The sequence below is a fragment of the Drosophila albomicans genome, chromosome 3, assembly GCF_009650485.2.
Source record: "Drosophila albomicans strain 15112-1751.03 chromosome 3, ASM965048v2, whole genome shotgun sequence".
NCBI lineage: Eukaryota > Metazoa > Arthropoda > Insecta > Diptera > Drosophilidae > Drosophila > Drosophila albomicans.
In genome coordinates, this window is record NC_047629.2 from 2,704,254 (window position 1) to 2,720,507 (window position 16,254).

General features: G+C 34.8%; 3 protein-coding genes across 4 annotated transcripts; all 3 read left to right on the plus strand.

The window, feature by feature from the left end:
• The first annotated feature begins 5,256 nt into the window (after positions 1-5,256).
• On the plus strand, positions 5,257-7,698 carry LOC117571141 (uncharacterized). The gene is made up of 9 exons (XM_034253143.2): positions 5,257-5,388; positions 5,465-5,773; positions 5,827-5,984; positions 6,054-6,236; positions 6,300-6,509; positions 6,569-6,745; positions 6,804-7,102; positions 7,158-7,303; positions 7,359-7,698. Exons 2-9 carry the CDS (start codon positions 5,497-5,499, stop codon positions 7,610-7,612), a joined length of 1,704 nt encoding a protein of 567 aa, XP_034109034.1. The 5' UTR covers positions 5,257-5,388; positions 5,465-5,496; the 3' UTR covers positions 7,613-7,698.
• A 794-nt stretch (positions 7,699-8,492) lies between these two features.
• Positions 8,493-12,505, plus strand: LOC117570798 (uncharacterized). The gene is made up of 9 exons (XM_034252654.2): positions 8,493-8,806; positions 10,459-10,618; positions 10,675-10,838; positions 10,903-11,085; positions 11,148-11,357; positions 11,412-11,588; positions 11,650-11,936; positions 11,991-12,136; positions 12,196-12,505. The coding sequence occupies exons 1-9, from the start codon at positions 8,693-8,695 to the stop codon at positions 12,465-12,467; spliced, it is 1,713 nt and encodes a 570-aa protein (XP_034108545.1). The 5' UTR covers positions 8,493-8,692; the 3' UTR covers positions 12,468-12,505.
• A 690-nt stretch (positions 12,506-13,195) lies between these two features.
• LOC117570994 (uncharacterized) lies at positions 13,196-15,451 on the plus strand. Of its 2 annotated transcripts, none has more exons than XM_034252943.2 (6): positions 13,196-13,593; positions 13,652-13,815; positions 13,879-14,271; positions 14,326-14,502; positions 14,554-14,986; positions 15,043-15,451. In XM_034252943.2, the coding sequence occupies exons 1-6, from the start codon at positions 13,317-13,319 to the stop codon at positions 15,363-15,365; spliced, it is 1,767 nt and encodes a 588-aa protein (XP_034108834.1). In that variant the 5' UTR covers positions 13,196-13,316; the 3' UTR covers positions 15,366-15,451. The 2 variants fall into 2 exon arrangements, with proteins under 2 accessions (XP_034108834.1, XP_051860788.1); XM_052004828.1 differs by having other exon boundaries at positions 13,446-13,593; positions 13,666-13,815.
• The last annotated feature ends 803 nt before the right edge of the window (positions 15,452-16,254 follow it).

Below are 16,254 nucleotides of genomic sequence, written 5' to 3' on the forward strand. Positions count from 1 at the left end.
TCAAATATAAAATAATCCAAATTTTGTAAATTGTTATCAAAAAATATTTTATTTTATTTGTTTTTCATATGTTCATTTCTATCAAATATAAAATAATCCAAATTTTGTAAATTGTTATCAAAAATTATTTTATTTTACTTGTTTTTCATATGTTCATATAGCTTTTAGCTTTGGAAATAAATAGCGATTATTATAGCACACATTTTAAAACATTAAACTAATTGCAGTGGCGATGTCACATTATCGAGGCTGGATATGAGGATTTCCGTGATGTGGAGGAGGGATATAGTCAGGTTGGTGAGGAACACCATGATGAGGGGGCTCGTGGTGAGGAGGTCCATGGTGAGGAGGTCCGTGGTGTGGAGGTCCGTGGTGTGGAGGTCCATGGTGTGGTGGTGGGGGATTGTGGTGGTGCGGTGGCGGAGGTGGTGTCATTTCGAAGCCGTAAATTCTCAATCCAAACTACGTATAACTAGAAGCACTTCTTTCGACTGAACTTATTTTCACTACTCGCTCAAGTTTTATAATATTGCACTCCAGTCAGAGTTTTATTTGGCATTCTGATAAGTACTATCTAATCGATAAGGGTTTTGACGTCGTAATCAATAGTTTGGTATTCGTGTAGGCTAATTTTATGTGTCAACTTTATGAGCAACGCTTAACAAATACTAAATTTGTTTGGGACACAACAAAGTGTCTGGAAAGTCCCGTAAAGTACATGATCAATGAGAATTCGCCAAATTCCAGGGTCATACCTTAAAAACCAATGAGTTATATTTACGTTATTAGTAATTTTGGTTTTAGGTATTAGTAATTGTATCCGGTGCAATTTCAAGTGTAAGAGTTAAAGAGATATTTTGTATATGTTTACGATGATTTGTGGACTTATACATTTTTTCTCATTATAATTACAGCTATAATATAGTACCGTATTCGACGTTTAAACATAGTAACGTATTTTTGATTTGACAACAGTAACTAAATACATACGTTTTCAAATTAAAATGAGTGCAGCACGAAAAGGTGTTCGCTTCATGGGAATTGGTCCGTTTAATACAGGTGTAGATGATGGGATCTTTGAAATCCGTCTGTCTGTCCATATGGCCTTATGCAACACTGGATCTCAGAGACGATAATACATTCAGTTATAAGGACAACTCTTGCAATTATTGCCGTTCATTGTTGTACACACAAATCAAAAAAAAAAAAAACAAATTATGTGTATAGTATATAGTATGCCAACTATAACCTTCGGTATATTTTAGTATTTTATTGGTAGATTAACTTGGTAAATGAAAATGAGTAGCGGGCATCTCACAGTCGAAAACCCTCGACTGTAGGTTTCTTACTCATTTTTAATGCAACTTGCCAAAGCTCATAAAATAAGCGTAATTTGCAATTTTATTCCTTTGTGAATATATTTATGTATTGCAGACAAATAAATCAGAGTTGATTTAACCATGATTTAGCCGATCTAATATCGCCGATGCAAAACACTTCATAGTTTTAATATTTCCTGGAAATAATATTTCCATATCCAGGTAATAATCATGGAATTGAAAATTAATTTGTTTTAATGTCGAGCACTCTATACTAAATCATTTGTAATGAAGAACTGATAATGATTACATTCCGTGTTAATACCACAATAATAAAAATCGAATATATAAATTCCTTGTTTATAAAAATGTTTTATTTTATTGTAAACATTTAATAAATATGTGCAATACTGCTTTGAATTTTTGATTGATTATACATTAAATCGTTGATTTATTTAATGATGGTGAGGAGGATGGTGAGGAGGTCCTGGCTGATGTGGCGGATGGTTTGGTCCGTGACCATGGGGGTCTGATCCTGGCTTGTGGGGATCGTGAGGTCCGTGTCCATGGGGCTCTGGTGGTGGTGCCATTTCTAGTTTTATTTATGCGGCTTTAATATGTAAAGCAAAGCAATCGATGTGCAACTTAATGAATTCCACAAAATGCTCAAATATTTATATATTAACAAAGCTTTTGTTGACGAAAAAGTTGGGAATGCCCATAAAAGTTGGTTAGACGAAGGCATAAAGATAAACGAAGGGGTAAACATATATGTACGATAACAAACAATAATAATAACAAGCTGATAAGCTATTATCTATCAACTTTGTTGGTATTATGATTAATACAAATTTCTATTTGATATTTACAACACGTAATTGTTATTCTTATAATTTTGAGTGTAACTATTTCATTTTTATTTTTAGAACGCTTTTAACTTTTATTTTATGCGCTCGTGTTCTTGAGATTCTTAATTGCTTTGTTATCTAGTGTCAGGGAATAACAAAAATATTAAGTAAACATTAGCCTGCCTCTTGACATTTGTTCGCATGACCTAACCAACTAAGTAACTATCCAAACTATCGGAAAATCAACATACAAAAAAATAAAATGCGACCCACTTATGCCACATGTTTGGCAAATTTGCCAGATGCCCTCGACAAAAAAAAAATAGAGAAGAAAAGAAAATAAGTAGAAAAATAGAAAAAGGGCAGCGGATTTGGCTTTTTAAATTCAATTAATTTTATCTGCATCAATTTAGCCTTTATAATCGCATCAGAGTGCGCCAACTCGCATAGCAAAAGCAGAACAAGAAGTAGAACTAGAACGAGTATCAGAATGGAGATGGAGATGGAGGAGGTTGGTGGAATCCGAAAAGTCGAAAACCCAAAAACCACTCAAAAGGGGCCGCTGCTCGTAAAATGTATAAAGTCATTGCAAAAGCCAATTTGTATATCAGCGAAGGCAGCGATGGCGATGGAGGCCCAGCGATTATCAAAATGCGAATATGGCACACAGAGCACAGCGCTGGCAAAACTTACTTAAAATGCCCTTAGCTCTTTGAGAGGGGGGTGGTGGGGGATTGGGAGTGGTAGTGGAAGTGGAAGTTGAGGGTTGTATGTGTGTGGGTTTTTTGGGTCCTTTCTTCATGGCAACAATTACATTTCACAGATTTACGTTTGGGCGCTTTGGTCGCGTGTGTTGCATGCTATTAGTGTGTGTCCTTTATTTGGCTTATGGAGCTTACATTACCGCCGAGCCCTGAGTCTTTGGTCTCGTGGCCTGGGTCTGGGTCTGGTTCTGGGTTTCGACTGTCGCTGATGTGTGCCGTCTAAATATGAGAATGTTGTGTGAAAATGTTTAAAATCCACGCAAGCTTTTCAAGCGCAAATGCTTAGCACGCCAATGCATAGTGGGACGAGACACATAATAAACCAAATAGTATCAAATAATGATTAAAATGTCGCATATCAAATTAAAGATGGAATGTGGTTAGATAGTAAAATAATTTATTTTACTATAAATATTTATTTTTAATATAAATTATGATGAGCAAAGCATTTCAAATGACGTTCAGGTTCGACCTTTAAAATTATAGAAATTGATAAATCATATTAAATGATAAAGAAACCCATAAATCCTTTGAAGAAAGTTCATAGACAAATATAAGATTGCACTTCAACCACTGTCAGTGCCGGTCGTGGGAAAGGCGGAGCAAGGAGTGGCCGCGTCCACTTTTTGCATACCACAGAATGGCGTGTGAGCAGCAGCAACAACAACAGTAACAAAAAATGATGAAAAAGGGAAGTAAATAGTGGAAAAGGCATAAATAATAGCAAATAATACGGCGACAATGCGCACAAATTTGCCGCTAAAGTGTAGTCATTGTCGGCCTCGAGTTGTGCGTGAGACAGCCAAAGGACGCGAGCGAAGGGGCAGTGGCCATGCTGCTTGCCACTCTGCCACTTGCCACTCTGCCACTTGCCACTTGCCACTTGAGTTGGCTTTTTGCATGAGTTCGCTATTTAAATTTATTATACATTAGATTTATGAGCGCGTTGAGTTAGCCCCTATATGACGACGCCTACGACTCTTAACACTTATCATTGGCCTTTTGTGGTCTTGTGGCTTTAATTTCATTTGGCTTAGCGCTACAATTGCCCTTTTGAATGGGGTGTGAAGCAGCAGTGTTTATTCAGAAATAGTAGTAATACGTAATCCCCTAAACATTTCAAACTTTACGTACTGGTGTTGGTGTATGTGTGTGTGTTTTAAGTGATTTCTTTCTCACTTCGCTGCCTCGGGGCATGCACAATTATTATCGAGTCGATGGGTCGGATTGGAGGCTCCTGTTTGTGCCACATTTCTGTCACATGACTTGCGGTTAAAATTTACAGTATTTCATTTTCTCTCCATTTCTTTTTTTAATTATATGTTTTTGAAAGCTTGCGTGGCATTCAGTTGCAGGTGCTTATTTGAAGTGTGACAGAATTCAAAGTTAAAACGGAAACGGAAACCTGCACGCCTGTCCCATAACACGAACCCGCTCAGTGTGTATTTGCGTTATGAAATGCGGTATTTTGATAATATAATAATAGAGTAGTTAATCAGCTCGACTTACTTTGCATAGCATTTTCATCGGCGAAATAAATATTAGCTTAGTTAAGCAGTTCGCCTTACTTTGCATAACATTTTCATCGTGCAAATAAATATTTGCTAAGAATTAATAAATACATTCTCGTACAATTTATACACATCAATAAAATTTAGTATTATAAGTATTTTAAATATACTGTTTTCATACCTTTGTACTGGCAGGAAATGTATGTATGAGGTATCTCCCATAATGTATATATATATATGTACATAAATTATTATTGATCAGCGTCAACAGCCAAGACGATATGGAATTTTGGATCAGACAATAACTATAGTGAGAATTTCATTGCGATCGTATAAAAATTGTATAATTAAGAGCGGCTTGTGCTGCCTTGGCTGACAATCTGATATATTTTATACTCAATGGTATATTTCAATTTTAGTACTTTAACGATATACCAATATTTTTTTATTTTGTGCTATATTATTTGGTATAATTTAAGAATAATACTGCACTGCTTTGCTTTTATTCAAAATGGTTAGCGGGTATCTCACAGTCGAGCACACTCGACTGTAGCTTTATTACTTGTTTGTTATACAGATTAATTTAATTAGAGATTCCATAATATTTAAAGTAATTACTTAACAAGGCAACCTTACGGTTTATATATAGTACATATGTATATGTAAGATTGGGTTTACATATTAATATAAATATATTAAATGCATTATTTAGATGCCAAATTTCAAACACATATAATACTTCATTTTTATTTCATTTGATATGTTTGCCATCGTTCCTAAAGTCAGTTTAAATATGGTTTGTTAGTTCATAACGTTTTCTTCATTCGTTTAAAGCAGTTGTTTGTGTTTCTATTTGAATGAAAGTTTTATTTTTTGTACACTTTTTGAACTGTATTGTTTAAATTTTGAGTCCAAAATTATTCACCTATTCTCATCTTTATACTTGGTAAGTGATAACTATTAAATATAGTTATGGCAAAATATCTGCTTATTGATAAATAAATATAATTCTCAAATTATAGTCTTATTACCGTTTTCGAAGTGCGTCAATAAAATGACTTCGGTTGTGGGACATGTGCCCATATTTACAACTGGCGAAGCTTTGCCAGATTGGGTAAAATTTAATTGGAACACCAAAGTTCAACATGACATCTATAGAGATTGGGGTACATATTACGCTGGCCGACGCCGACAAAACTTTGCTCAGTATTATTTCAGCAAGGCCATGGAATTGGATGAGAAAGATTATAAAACACTTTATCGACGAAGTGTGAACAATGGAAAGGCAGCTCGCATTGATCAGGCACTAGAAGATGCAAGAAATGCAGCTGGTACGATTCGGGATATTATTATTTAAATAATTATAATATTTCTTGACAAATAGCAATGAAGAAACGTGGTCATAGTTGTCCAATCAATCTACAAATTTGTGATGCTCTCTTTCAACTAAACCAGTTTGAAAATTGCAATACTGAATTGCACGACAATTTGCGACGATTCATTGGAGTAAAGGCGAGAAATTTTGAAACGCGTCGCGTTGTGGTAAGTTTGTTAAAAATATTTTTAAGAAATTATTTTAAATTTATATACTTTTTCAATGTTTTATTCTAGGTTGATGGTGTTATTAAGGATGTCACTGGCAAAGGACTTTCGCTCTTCTATCTGAACTACCAGAAAGTCGTTGAACTAGTGAGCGCAATCATAAAAGCTAATCAGACGAAAGATGATCGTCCCTTATGGAAGATATTAAAGGATTTGGAAAAATGCGATGTACTTAGCATACCAGAAGAAGAGGTAGCTCAACAAATTAACAATTCCTTTATAAAAAAACATCAATTTCATTGAGTTCTATATTAGGAAGAGATTCTGTCGCCACTGGAAGTGTCACGCAGAAAGCGAGCCTTTAATGTCATCCATCAGAACTATTTAAATAATTCATGGCAGGACGTCCTCTTTATGAAAATTCTACGTTCAAATCCAAACCTGCTGCTAGAACAGTGTAAAAATTCAAAGAGTTTTCTAGCTGGTCTATCGCAATCACAATATGACATTGTGCGACGATTTATAGTAAGTATTTAAACATAAAATATAAAACAACGCATCACGAATGCCTTTTTTGTTCACAGAAAATGATTCATAGTCGTAATCCCTTGTATTATATTAATTTTATCAAATTTTCAAACAAAAAAATGCTGGAGAAAAATAAGGAGGCACATTTATTCCGCATTCAGTATCAGACACATCGCAATATGATTGCTGATCTAAAACAAATTCGTCAGATGCGCAAGGAAAAACGAGTCAAGGCAAGTACTACATATTTTATTTCATTAAAGTCTTTTTCCTAACTGAAGAACATTTTAGAAACTGGCTGAATATATCGAACAAATAATGGGGGATTACTATGTGAGAAAAACGAATCGTGTCATGTGCTGGAAATTCGAATTCATAAATGAGGTTTACAATACTCTAGCACTGGCATTAACTGAACAATACTATGTGCCAAACTATTTCCGACTATCGGCACAGACATCGCACAACTCATTGTTACTGCTTTTACGGCTGCCAATGGATAAACTAAAAGATGCAGTTCCATTTGTCTTTGGCGATCGCTCAACTTATCAAGATGGCGACGTACAAGATCCTCTTGCACTTAAAGCCAGGTAAAAGCTGAAATATCAAAATACTTCCCTTATTATTTATCATTGTGTTACTTAGAAAAATTATTACTCGCATGGAGAAACGTTTAAGGTTTGTCAAGTTCTCTATTGAGAAGTGCTATTTGTATCATCAGATAGCCAGCGTTCATTTAACTCAGTTGCACTATGACGAATGTGTTCTCAATGCTCGCAGAGCCATCAAAGGTTCGAATACCAATTACAATAAAGTTATTCAATTTGTACATGTTCCTTTTCGCAGAATGCCGAAACTGTAACAGCATTATATGGCACTTCTTAAGTGTTCTACAAATCATCAAGGCAAATGTGCTGCAACATAAAGTTGAAGCCTCGAAGGAGTCTATAGAGGAAGCTCTTCCAATTGCCAAACAACTTAATTATCCACCTCTAATGAAATTTTTGGAAACCTGTTTCTTTTATGTCGAAGATGATCTACAGAAGAAGGTCGATTCGATTGCCTCTCAACGGGCCAGCAAGGCGTCTGGCCTTAGTTAGATCCGATTTTACACTTTTCCATGTAAAATTTAATATAATTTAATAGATACAATAAAAGTAGATAATATAAGCAGTTCAAAAATCAAGTCTTCAAGAAATACTTCTTAATTTGAATGACTGTAAAAAGTAACAAGTGAGGAAGTGTGCTTCACAGAGAGACACCCCTTCTCAGTTTCAATAATACCATATTTTAAAAATATAATAAATATACCGCAAAAATACTAAAACATACCAAGGGCAATTTTTTTATGTCGATATAGAGATTCCTTCAAAATATACCACAGATATATCAAAGCATATAAAAGTATCTTTATACTCTAAAATGTTCATCAGTAATCGTAAACACTGTAGTTGTTATTGTATGTACCAGATATCTCGACTATAGCTTCAAAATTTCGCATGCTATTAATTTGTTTTCAATTTTCATCTGCGGAAGAGGGCGTGGCAAAAATGAACAATTAAAAAAGCTATAGTCGAGTATGAAATACCAGAAATTTCTTAAATAACTTACAATTTTTATCTCATCGCAAGCATATGTACCAAATATCGCTGCCTTTTGCCTTCAAAATTCCGCTTGTCAATCGATTTTTCGAATTCCGAGGGCAGATGAGGACAGATATGGACAGATCGACAAAGCTATATTATCTTCTCTGTTGACGTCGGAGATGCTTCCTTCTGTCTGTCACATACATTTCCTGTAGGCGCACAATTAATAATCCCTAGATTGGGACTTCGATTTTACGTTTTGCAACCAACCTTATTGTCAGCTTTCGCGTCCATAACATAAATATTTCTTTCAATCTAGATTACTTTGCGCTTCAAGTAATTTTATGCATTACGAATACATCAGAATGTTATAGTCAGTATCAAGTTGGAACCAGTGTTAGTTAGAAATAAACAATCGATAATATGTGTAAAAAAAATACAAAAAAATTGATCACAAAATAACAAAAAAAAAAAAAAAAAAAAGTGTGCAAACATAAAAATTAAAAAAAAATAAAACACGAAAAATTATTAACAAATAGTTTGTTAAAAATTTTAAATTAAAGTTATATAGAATATTTTATTCAAATCCGAAAAATGTCCGTAATTGCCGGCCCACCCAAAGCGGGAATTGAGGAAGCAATTCCCGTCTGGATGAAGATCGATTGGCCGCCAGAGATCGTGCATAACATTTTTAAAAACTGGGGCACCTACAGTGGGGAGCAAAATTGAGTACATGTTTGCATATTTCACATTTCGGAGCGAATGATAAAGAAAACAGTAAAGCAAATGGAAAAAAGGTTTATTCTCTTTATTCAATATATAATTGACTATACATTAACGAGAAAAGATCAACGAAGAAGTGCACAAAGAAGAAAAGAAAACTTGAAAACAAAAACAACTCGTATGTACTCATTTATGCACCTTTGACATTTTAAACTTCTTATCTGCAAACAAGATCGTTAAATGGAATTTTTAGTAAAAAATTAATATTTCGTCCATAAACCTTTATTTTTTATGACGCTTTCAATACGGTCTGGCAAGGTTTTCCAAAATTTCTTTGGGTATACGGCGCCACTCCTCATGCACCCTTTCCCATAAATTTGCGAGGTTTGATGGAGCTGAATTATATTGTCCCAATCGTCTTTTGACTATTGACCACAAATTTTCGATTGGGTTTAGGTCAGGGCTTTGAGCCGGCCACTGCATCAACTGAAAATTTTGGTCCATTAGCCATTTTTGGACGACTTTTGCAGTGTGCTTCGGGTCTCCATCCTGCTGAAACACGATTTCAGCTTCGTTGTAAGCACTGCGATCAATAAATTCGGGAAGATGGTTCCTCAAAATACTTAGATATTGCTCTTTGTTCATAATCCCTTCTATTTTGTGCATTGGTCCAATGTTCCACCAGTTGAAACAGCTCCAAACCATTATATTGCCTCCACCATGCTTTACAGTCTGCTTAACGTGGTGTCGTTGGATTGTTTCACCGGGCCGGCGCCAGCAATATTGTTTTCCATCTGATTGGAATCTATTAAACTTTGTTTCATCTGACCAAATTACCCGCTTCCAGTCATCTATAGTTCAATTACGGTGCTGTCTGGCAAAACATAAACATGCCTTCACATTTTTGGCCGACAACGCAGGTTTATTTTTTTTTTACTGCTGCAACATATCCAATTCTTTGAAGTGCTCTTCGAGCTGTCCATCGACTTACATCTTTATTTATCTCTAAAGAAGCCCCCTTAGGCGTTAAGAACTTGTCCTTCTCATATTAGCCATAATATGACGAGCATCCGCATCGTTTAAAAGTCGAGGACGGCCTCTGAGAGGGGATTCAACCGAAACTTTGCGTCTTTTTTGGACACGTATGACCACCGACTGACTTATTCCGAGTTTACTGGATATTATCCGGGACGAACATCCTTTCTCGGTAAGACCTATTATCGAATTTTCCACGTCCTGACTCAATTTACGCATAATTTTGAAATAATAATAAAAATTGCTCTTCACTTTCAATGTAACCACGTTGACACTTTAAATCATAATAAGCACATTACAATAAGTCTAAAAAACAAAGCAAAAGCAATAAGATGACAATTAACGGTAAATTTTTGATTCTTTTGCAGATAAGAAGTTTAAAATGTCAAAGGTGCATAAATGAGTACATACGAGTTGTTTTTGTTTTCAAGTTTTCTTTTCTTCTTTGTGCACTTCTTCGTTGATCTTTTCTCGTTAATGTATAGTCAATTACATATTGAATAAAGAGAATAAACTTTTTTTCCATTTGCTTTACTGTTTTCTTTATCATTCGCTCCGAAATGTGAAATATGCAAACATGTACTCAATTTTGCTCCCCACTGTACTATGCACTTCGCCGTCAAGATAGTAATTCGATCGAGTACTTCACCAAAGCAATGGAGCTCGATGATACGGACTATTTGTCAATCTATGGTCGAAGTCAAATTAAAAGAATGGCTGCACGTCTTGAGGGCGCTTTAGCTGATGCCAAACTTGCAGCAGGTTAGTTCACAGAGACTTAACTAAAATATATAGATAAATAAGTGTATCTTATTTAGAGTTGGCAAAGAAACAGAAAGCACCTAATGTGCTTATAAATTTCGAGTATTGCTGTGATCTGTTTGAATTAAACCAGTTGGAACACAGCAAAATCGAGATATCGAATAATTTGAAACTTTTCAAAGATATTACCGCCTCAATTTTTAAGGAGCGTGAAATTGTGGTAAGTGCTCAAAAAAGTTTCGTTAATAACACAAAAGCTTCAAATAATTCATCATCTTCTTCAGATTGATTCCGTAATACAAGATGCCACTGGCAAGGCAATGTCCTTGTTTCTTTTACAAAACCAAAAATTGGTTGAAAAAGTTTTTAGAATTAACGAAGCCAAAGCAAGAGTTGACCGACGTCTTTTATGGAAAATTCAGCGTGAAGAGAAGAAATGTGATGTTCTTAGTGTACTCGAGGAAGTGGTAAGTTCATCTGAATCTTTTTTTCAATTCAAGTGCTATAGGAAAGCTTACAACTCATCTAGGAAGAGATTTTATCGCCGCTGGAAATTGCGCGCCGAAAGCGTGCGTTTAACATAGTTCATCAGACATATATGAATAAGACTTGGATTGATTTCGTTTTTATGAGACTGTTGACAGAGAATAAGAGCTTACATCTTGATCAATGCAAACGTTCTCATGGCTTCTTACAAAAACTGGTCTTCGAGCAATATAAGATCATCAGAGAATTTGTGGCAAGTATAATTGAAAAATGTGTCTGTCAGATAAAATAAAAAATGTGTCTACAGAAAATGATACAAACTCGCAGTCCTCTGTATTATGTGAATTACATCAAATTTCGAAACTTGGCAATGCTAATGAAGAGCAAACAGGCATATCTATATCGAACCCAATACCAATTGCATCGGAATATGATTGCTCATCTTAAGGAAATTCATAGACTTCGAAAGGAGAAAAGACTTCAGGTAATAGTATTTTAATGAGAGTATCAGAAACACTCACTTTAATTGTCAATCTTAAATATAGAAGCTTGTCAGTTATGTTGAGAAAATAATGGGCAAGGATTATGTGAAGAGAACAAATCGTGTGATGTGCTGGAAATTTGAATTTGTAAATGAGGTTTACAACATTTCGGCATTGGCCCTTACTGAGCAATATTCGATTCCCAAAAATTTCAGGCCATCTAATGCATCAATGGTGCAACTATTACACTTGCCAGCGGACACGATAAAGGAAATAGTTCCATTCGTTTTTGGGGATCGATCAACTCATGATGCAACAGATACTCTGGATATCGAGGGAAAAAAATTAAGGTTTAATTAAATTAAATATTGTATTATTTACATTAACTTTTTATACATTTCCAGGAAACGAATTTCTCATCTTGAGAATTTGATTAGATTTACAAATTTCTCTATAGAGAAATGTTATTTATATTATCAGATCTCTGATGTCTATTTATCCCAAGGGCACTCTGAAGAATGTTGCTTTAATGCTCGCAAAGCCATCAAAGGTTTGTTTGTCTATCTATATCAACTTTTTGCAAACTTGATTATATTGTCTTGAATTTAGAAAGCGAAATCTGCAATAACTTAATTTGGAAATTTTTAAGCAATGTGCAAATTATTAAAGCCAACAGAATACTCCATAAGGTGGAACGTGTTGGAGAGGCTTTGGAAAAGACTCTTCCCATTGCAGAACAGCTTTGTTCTTCACGGCTTGTTAATTTCATAGAGATCTGCATTATATGTAATGAATTGGAAATTACTAAAAAGTCGAATGCTTCATCTCACGGAGCCTTTAGTTATACATCTATTAATTATGGTGAAGAGCGTCAATTGTAAATGTATTTATTAAATCGGAAGTAAATTGAAAAATATTTTGCACGTGTTTTATTTAATTTACTATAAGATCCATAAAAAAATACAATTATAGTACCTCCGATAATAAATCTTACCTCTTAATTTTTTATGTCAATCTTTCCCAAAAATATTTATATGCTCTACCCATAAGGTAGCCAACAAGAACCGAATCGGTATAGACTCATTCGTTGCAAAGAACAGTCTCAATTTTTAGTACTTATAATATGAACATAAGTCTGAAAATTTGATTGCGATAAAATAAAATTATATAATAATTATTATTACTATTAAGAAGTAAGAAAACTACAGTCGAGTGTGCCCTACTAAAAGATGCGCGCTATTCATTGTTAATATAAGGTAAACAGTGCGGTATGTTTTATAAAAATATATACTTGGGGCTATATTTGGTATATCGATATACTATTACATTCAAAATATAACAAAACAATTTGCTCTAGTTGACATTTGGTATACTTTGCACTCAATGATATAATTTGAGTCTAGTTGGATGCAGATTTTGGTATAATTTAGTATATTTATGGTACCATAATACCATTTTCATATTGTTTTACTTTACTTGCTAATGGGTAGCGTGTATCGCACATTTAACTGTACCTATAGTTAAAATTACAGAATTTAAATTGTCTATACTTCTTTGCTAGTGATGTCAAAGTTTTTCCAAGCACAAATATGTTAAGTAATATATCTCAGTTGTATTATACAGACAACAGTACACAGATGCTTGAAGCATTTTCAATATATGTATAAATTTTCACATTTCACACTCACATTTATACATTTTCATACAGTTTTCCGTAAATTACAACCAAAATGACTTCGATTGTGGGTCACACCCTGCATCTTGAGAAAGATGCGCCGTTGCCTTACTGGGCCAAAGTGGACTGGAGCCCAGAGATTGAGCATGATATTTATAGAGATTGGGGTACTTACTATTTTAATCGTCGTAGAGAGAACTTTGCTATGCACTACTATACTAAGGCATTGGAAATGGATGACGGGGATTTTATGACACTCTATCGTCGCAGTCAGACTCAAAGAAAGGCAGCTCGAATTGAAGGAGCATTGAATGATGCCACAAAAGCTTCAGGTAACTTTTTGAATATCCCTAATTCCTTCAGCTCAACCTTTTTCGAATTTTATATAAGTAATGGCCCTAAAGAAACGTGGGGCCAGTTGTCCAATCAATCTGCAAATATGTGATGCACTCTTTGAGCTGAATCAGTTCGAGAACTGCAACAAAGAATTGCATGACAATATGAGAGTTTTCATTGGCGTCAAAGCCAAAACTTTCGAGAAGCGTCTCGTTGTGGTAAGCTATTTTAAGAAGTTCCCGAAATAAAGTGAAGTATTTGTAAATTATATTCTCTCCAAGGTTGACGATGTCATCAAGGATGTCACTGGCAAGGCCATGTCCTTATTTTTCTTGAGAAACCAAAAGTTGATTCGACACGTTAGCGAACTCACCAAAGCAAAGGCTATTGTTGATAAGCGTATTCTTTGGAAGAAATTGAGGGATCAGAAGAAGTGTGATGTAGTAAGCATCTTAGAAACGGAAGAAGAAATATTACCTCCCATAGAAATAGCACGCAGAAAGCGCGCTTTTAACGTAGTGCACCAAACGTACATGAATGATTCTTGGTATGATATTCTTTTCATGAAGAACTTGAGAAAGAATCCCAGTTTGTTGCTGCCGCAATGTAAGCGTTCGAACAGCTTTGTGGAAAGCCTCGTTAATAAGCAATACGATATTGTTCGACAATTTATGGTGAGGATCTATTAAACCTCACGATCAATTAATTTAATTTAAAATGGTTCTTAGAAAATGTTACAATGCCGTAATCCCCTTTATTACGTCAGTTTTCTTAAGTATCCCAACAAAAAGATGCTGGAGAAAAACAAAGAAGCGAATCTATTTCGTGTGCAGTATCAAACATTCAGGAATATGATTGCTGATCTTAAACATATACGCTTGCTTCGTAAGGAAAAGAGAATTACAGTAAGTGATTTATTAAGAAGGTGTTGTAAAATACTGAATTATTATTTGCAGACGCTTTGCGATTATGTTGAAAAAGTCATGGGTGATTATTATGTGACAAAAAGAAACCGCGTCATGTGCTGGAAATTTGAATTCATAAATGAGGTATACAACACTCTCGCTCTTGCTCTCTGTGATCAGTTTGTCGTACCCAAGCATTTTAGAAATGCCACAAATGCAATGACACGATTGTTGCACCTTTCGAAAGACAGTTTTAAGGACATTGTGCCATTTGTTTTCGGAGATCGTTCCACCTATCAGCAGGGTGATGACCAAGACCTCGAAGGCAAAAGAGCGAGGAGACTTCTCGTCCGCATGGATAGACGTATTCGGTTTGCCAAATATTCTATCGAGAAGTGTTATTTGTATCACAAGATGGCAATGATTCAATTGAGTCAACTCCACTATGACGAATGCTGTTTTAATGCTCGTCGAGCTATCAAAGGTAGTAACAAAAAAAAAACATTAAATCATTGTCTAATTGTTCCTACATATATTCAGAAAGTCAAAATTGCAATAGCTTGATTTGGCGATTCTTAAGTATCATGCAGATAACCAAAGCGAATGTGGCGCAGCATAAATTGGAGCGCACTAGAGAATCTTTAGAAGAAGCTGTTCCTGTTGCAACACTGCTGCGATCACAAAAGCTAATCAAGTTTATAGAGGTGTGCACATCTGTCAATGATGATGAGTACCATCGAAAACAAAACTCAATAGCTAGTCAAAGGTCCAGCAAGGCATCAGTATTAACTGAGATGTCACGTAGCCGCTCGGATGCTGACTTGGACGTGAACGATCCAGAAGTAACATATAAAATTGTCTAAATGAATGTGATGTACCTCTCTAATGTAATGCGTAGTAATAACAAAATATGCATTTGTCTGTCGATGCATAGAAAAAAAAACTGAAAGAGCTAGGAGGCTTCACTGTTATAAAATGCTGTACAATTTGCTAGCCGCGCAAAGCTTGCAATATGTTATACATTATTATTTATTATTTTTTGCCTGTAGGAAATGTACAGCAGAGATATCAATATTCGTATATTTGCTTGTCCGTCACTGATAGAGCTAAGATAATCATTTTATATGGCAAAAGACGTATGCGGCTTTGGTTTACAATCTGGTATTTTTTGTATTTTACTGTATATTTTGAATACAATAGTATATTGATATACCAAATATATATTTCAGTAGAATTTAGCATTTTTTTACACAATATGTATAGATAGTTAAGTTTCGCAGCAAGTCTAAAATTTCCTTCACTTAATTATTGAATCCCGTTCTTAAATTGTCAATACTTGAAATAACCAAGGGGAGTTCAGAAATTAGTTGCTAACTACTTTATTGTTCTTTTTTTTAATTAGTTTTCGTAATAAAGTAATGTGTTTACAAGAAACACAAAAAAAAAACAATTTTCTGCAAAGCCAAGTTAATGCCTGTGATAAATGTGAAAATCCTTAAAGTATTTTTGTGCTATTAGGTATCGAATGTGATAGCTAGACTTAATTTATGCCAGTTTAATCTTTGTGTCCTCCAATAAACTGGTGTCGTGTGATTAAAACTTTTATTTTGTTTTATATTTTAGTTGGCGCTTCAAAGCACGCACACAGCGAAAGCTCATATGTATACATATATATATATATATATGTACATATATACACACGAACCTGTATCACACATCCATAGAGCGAAAATTTACCTGGGAAACGGAGTC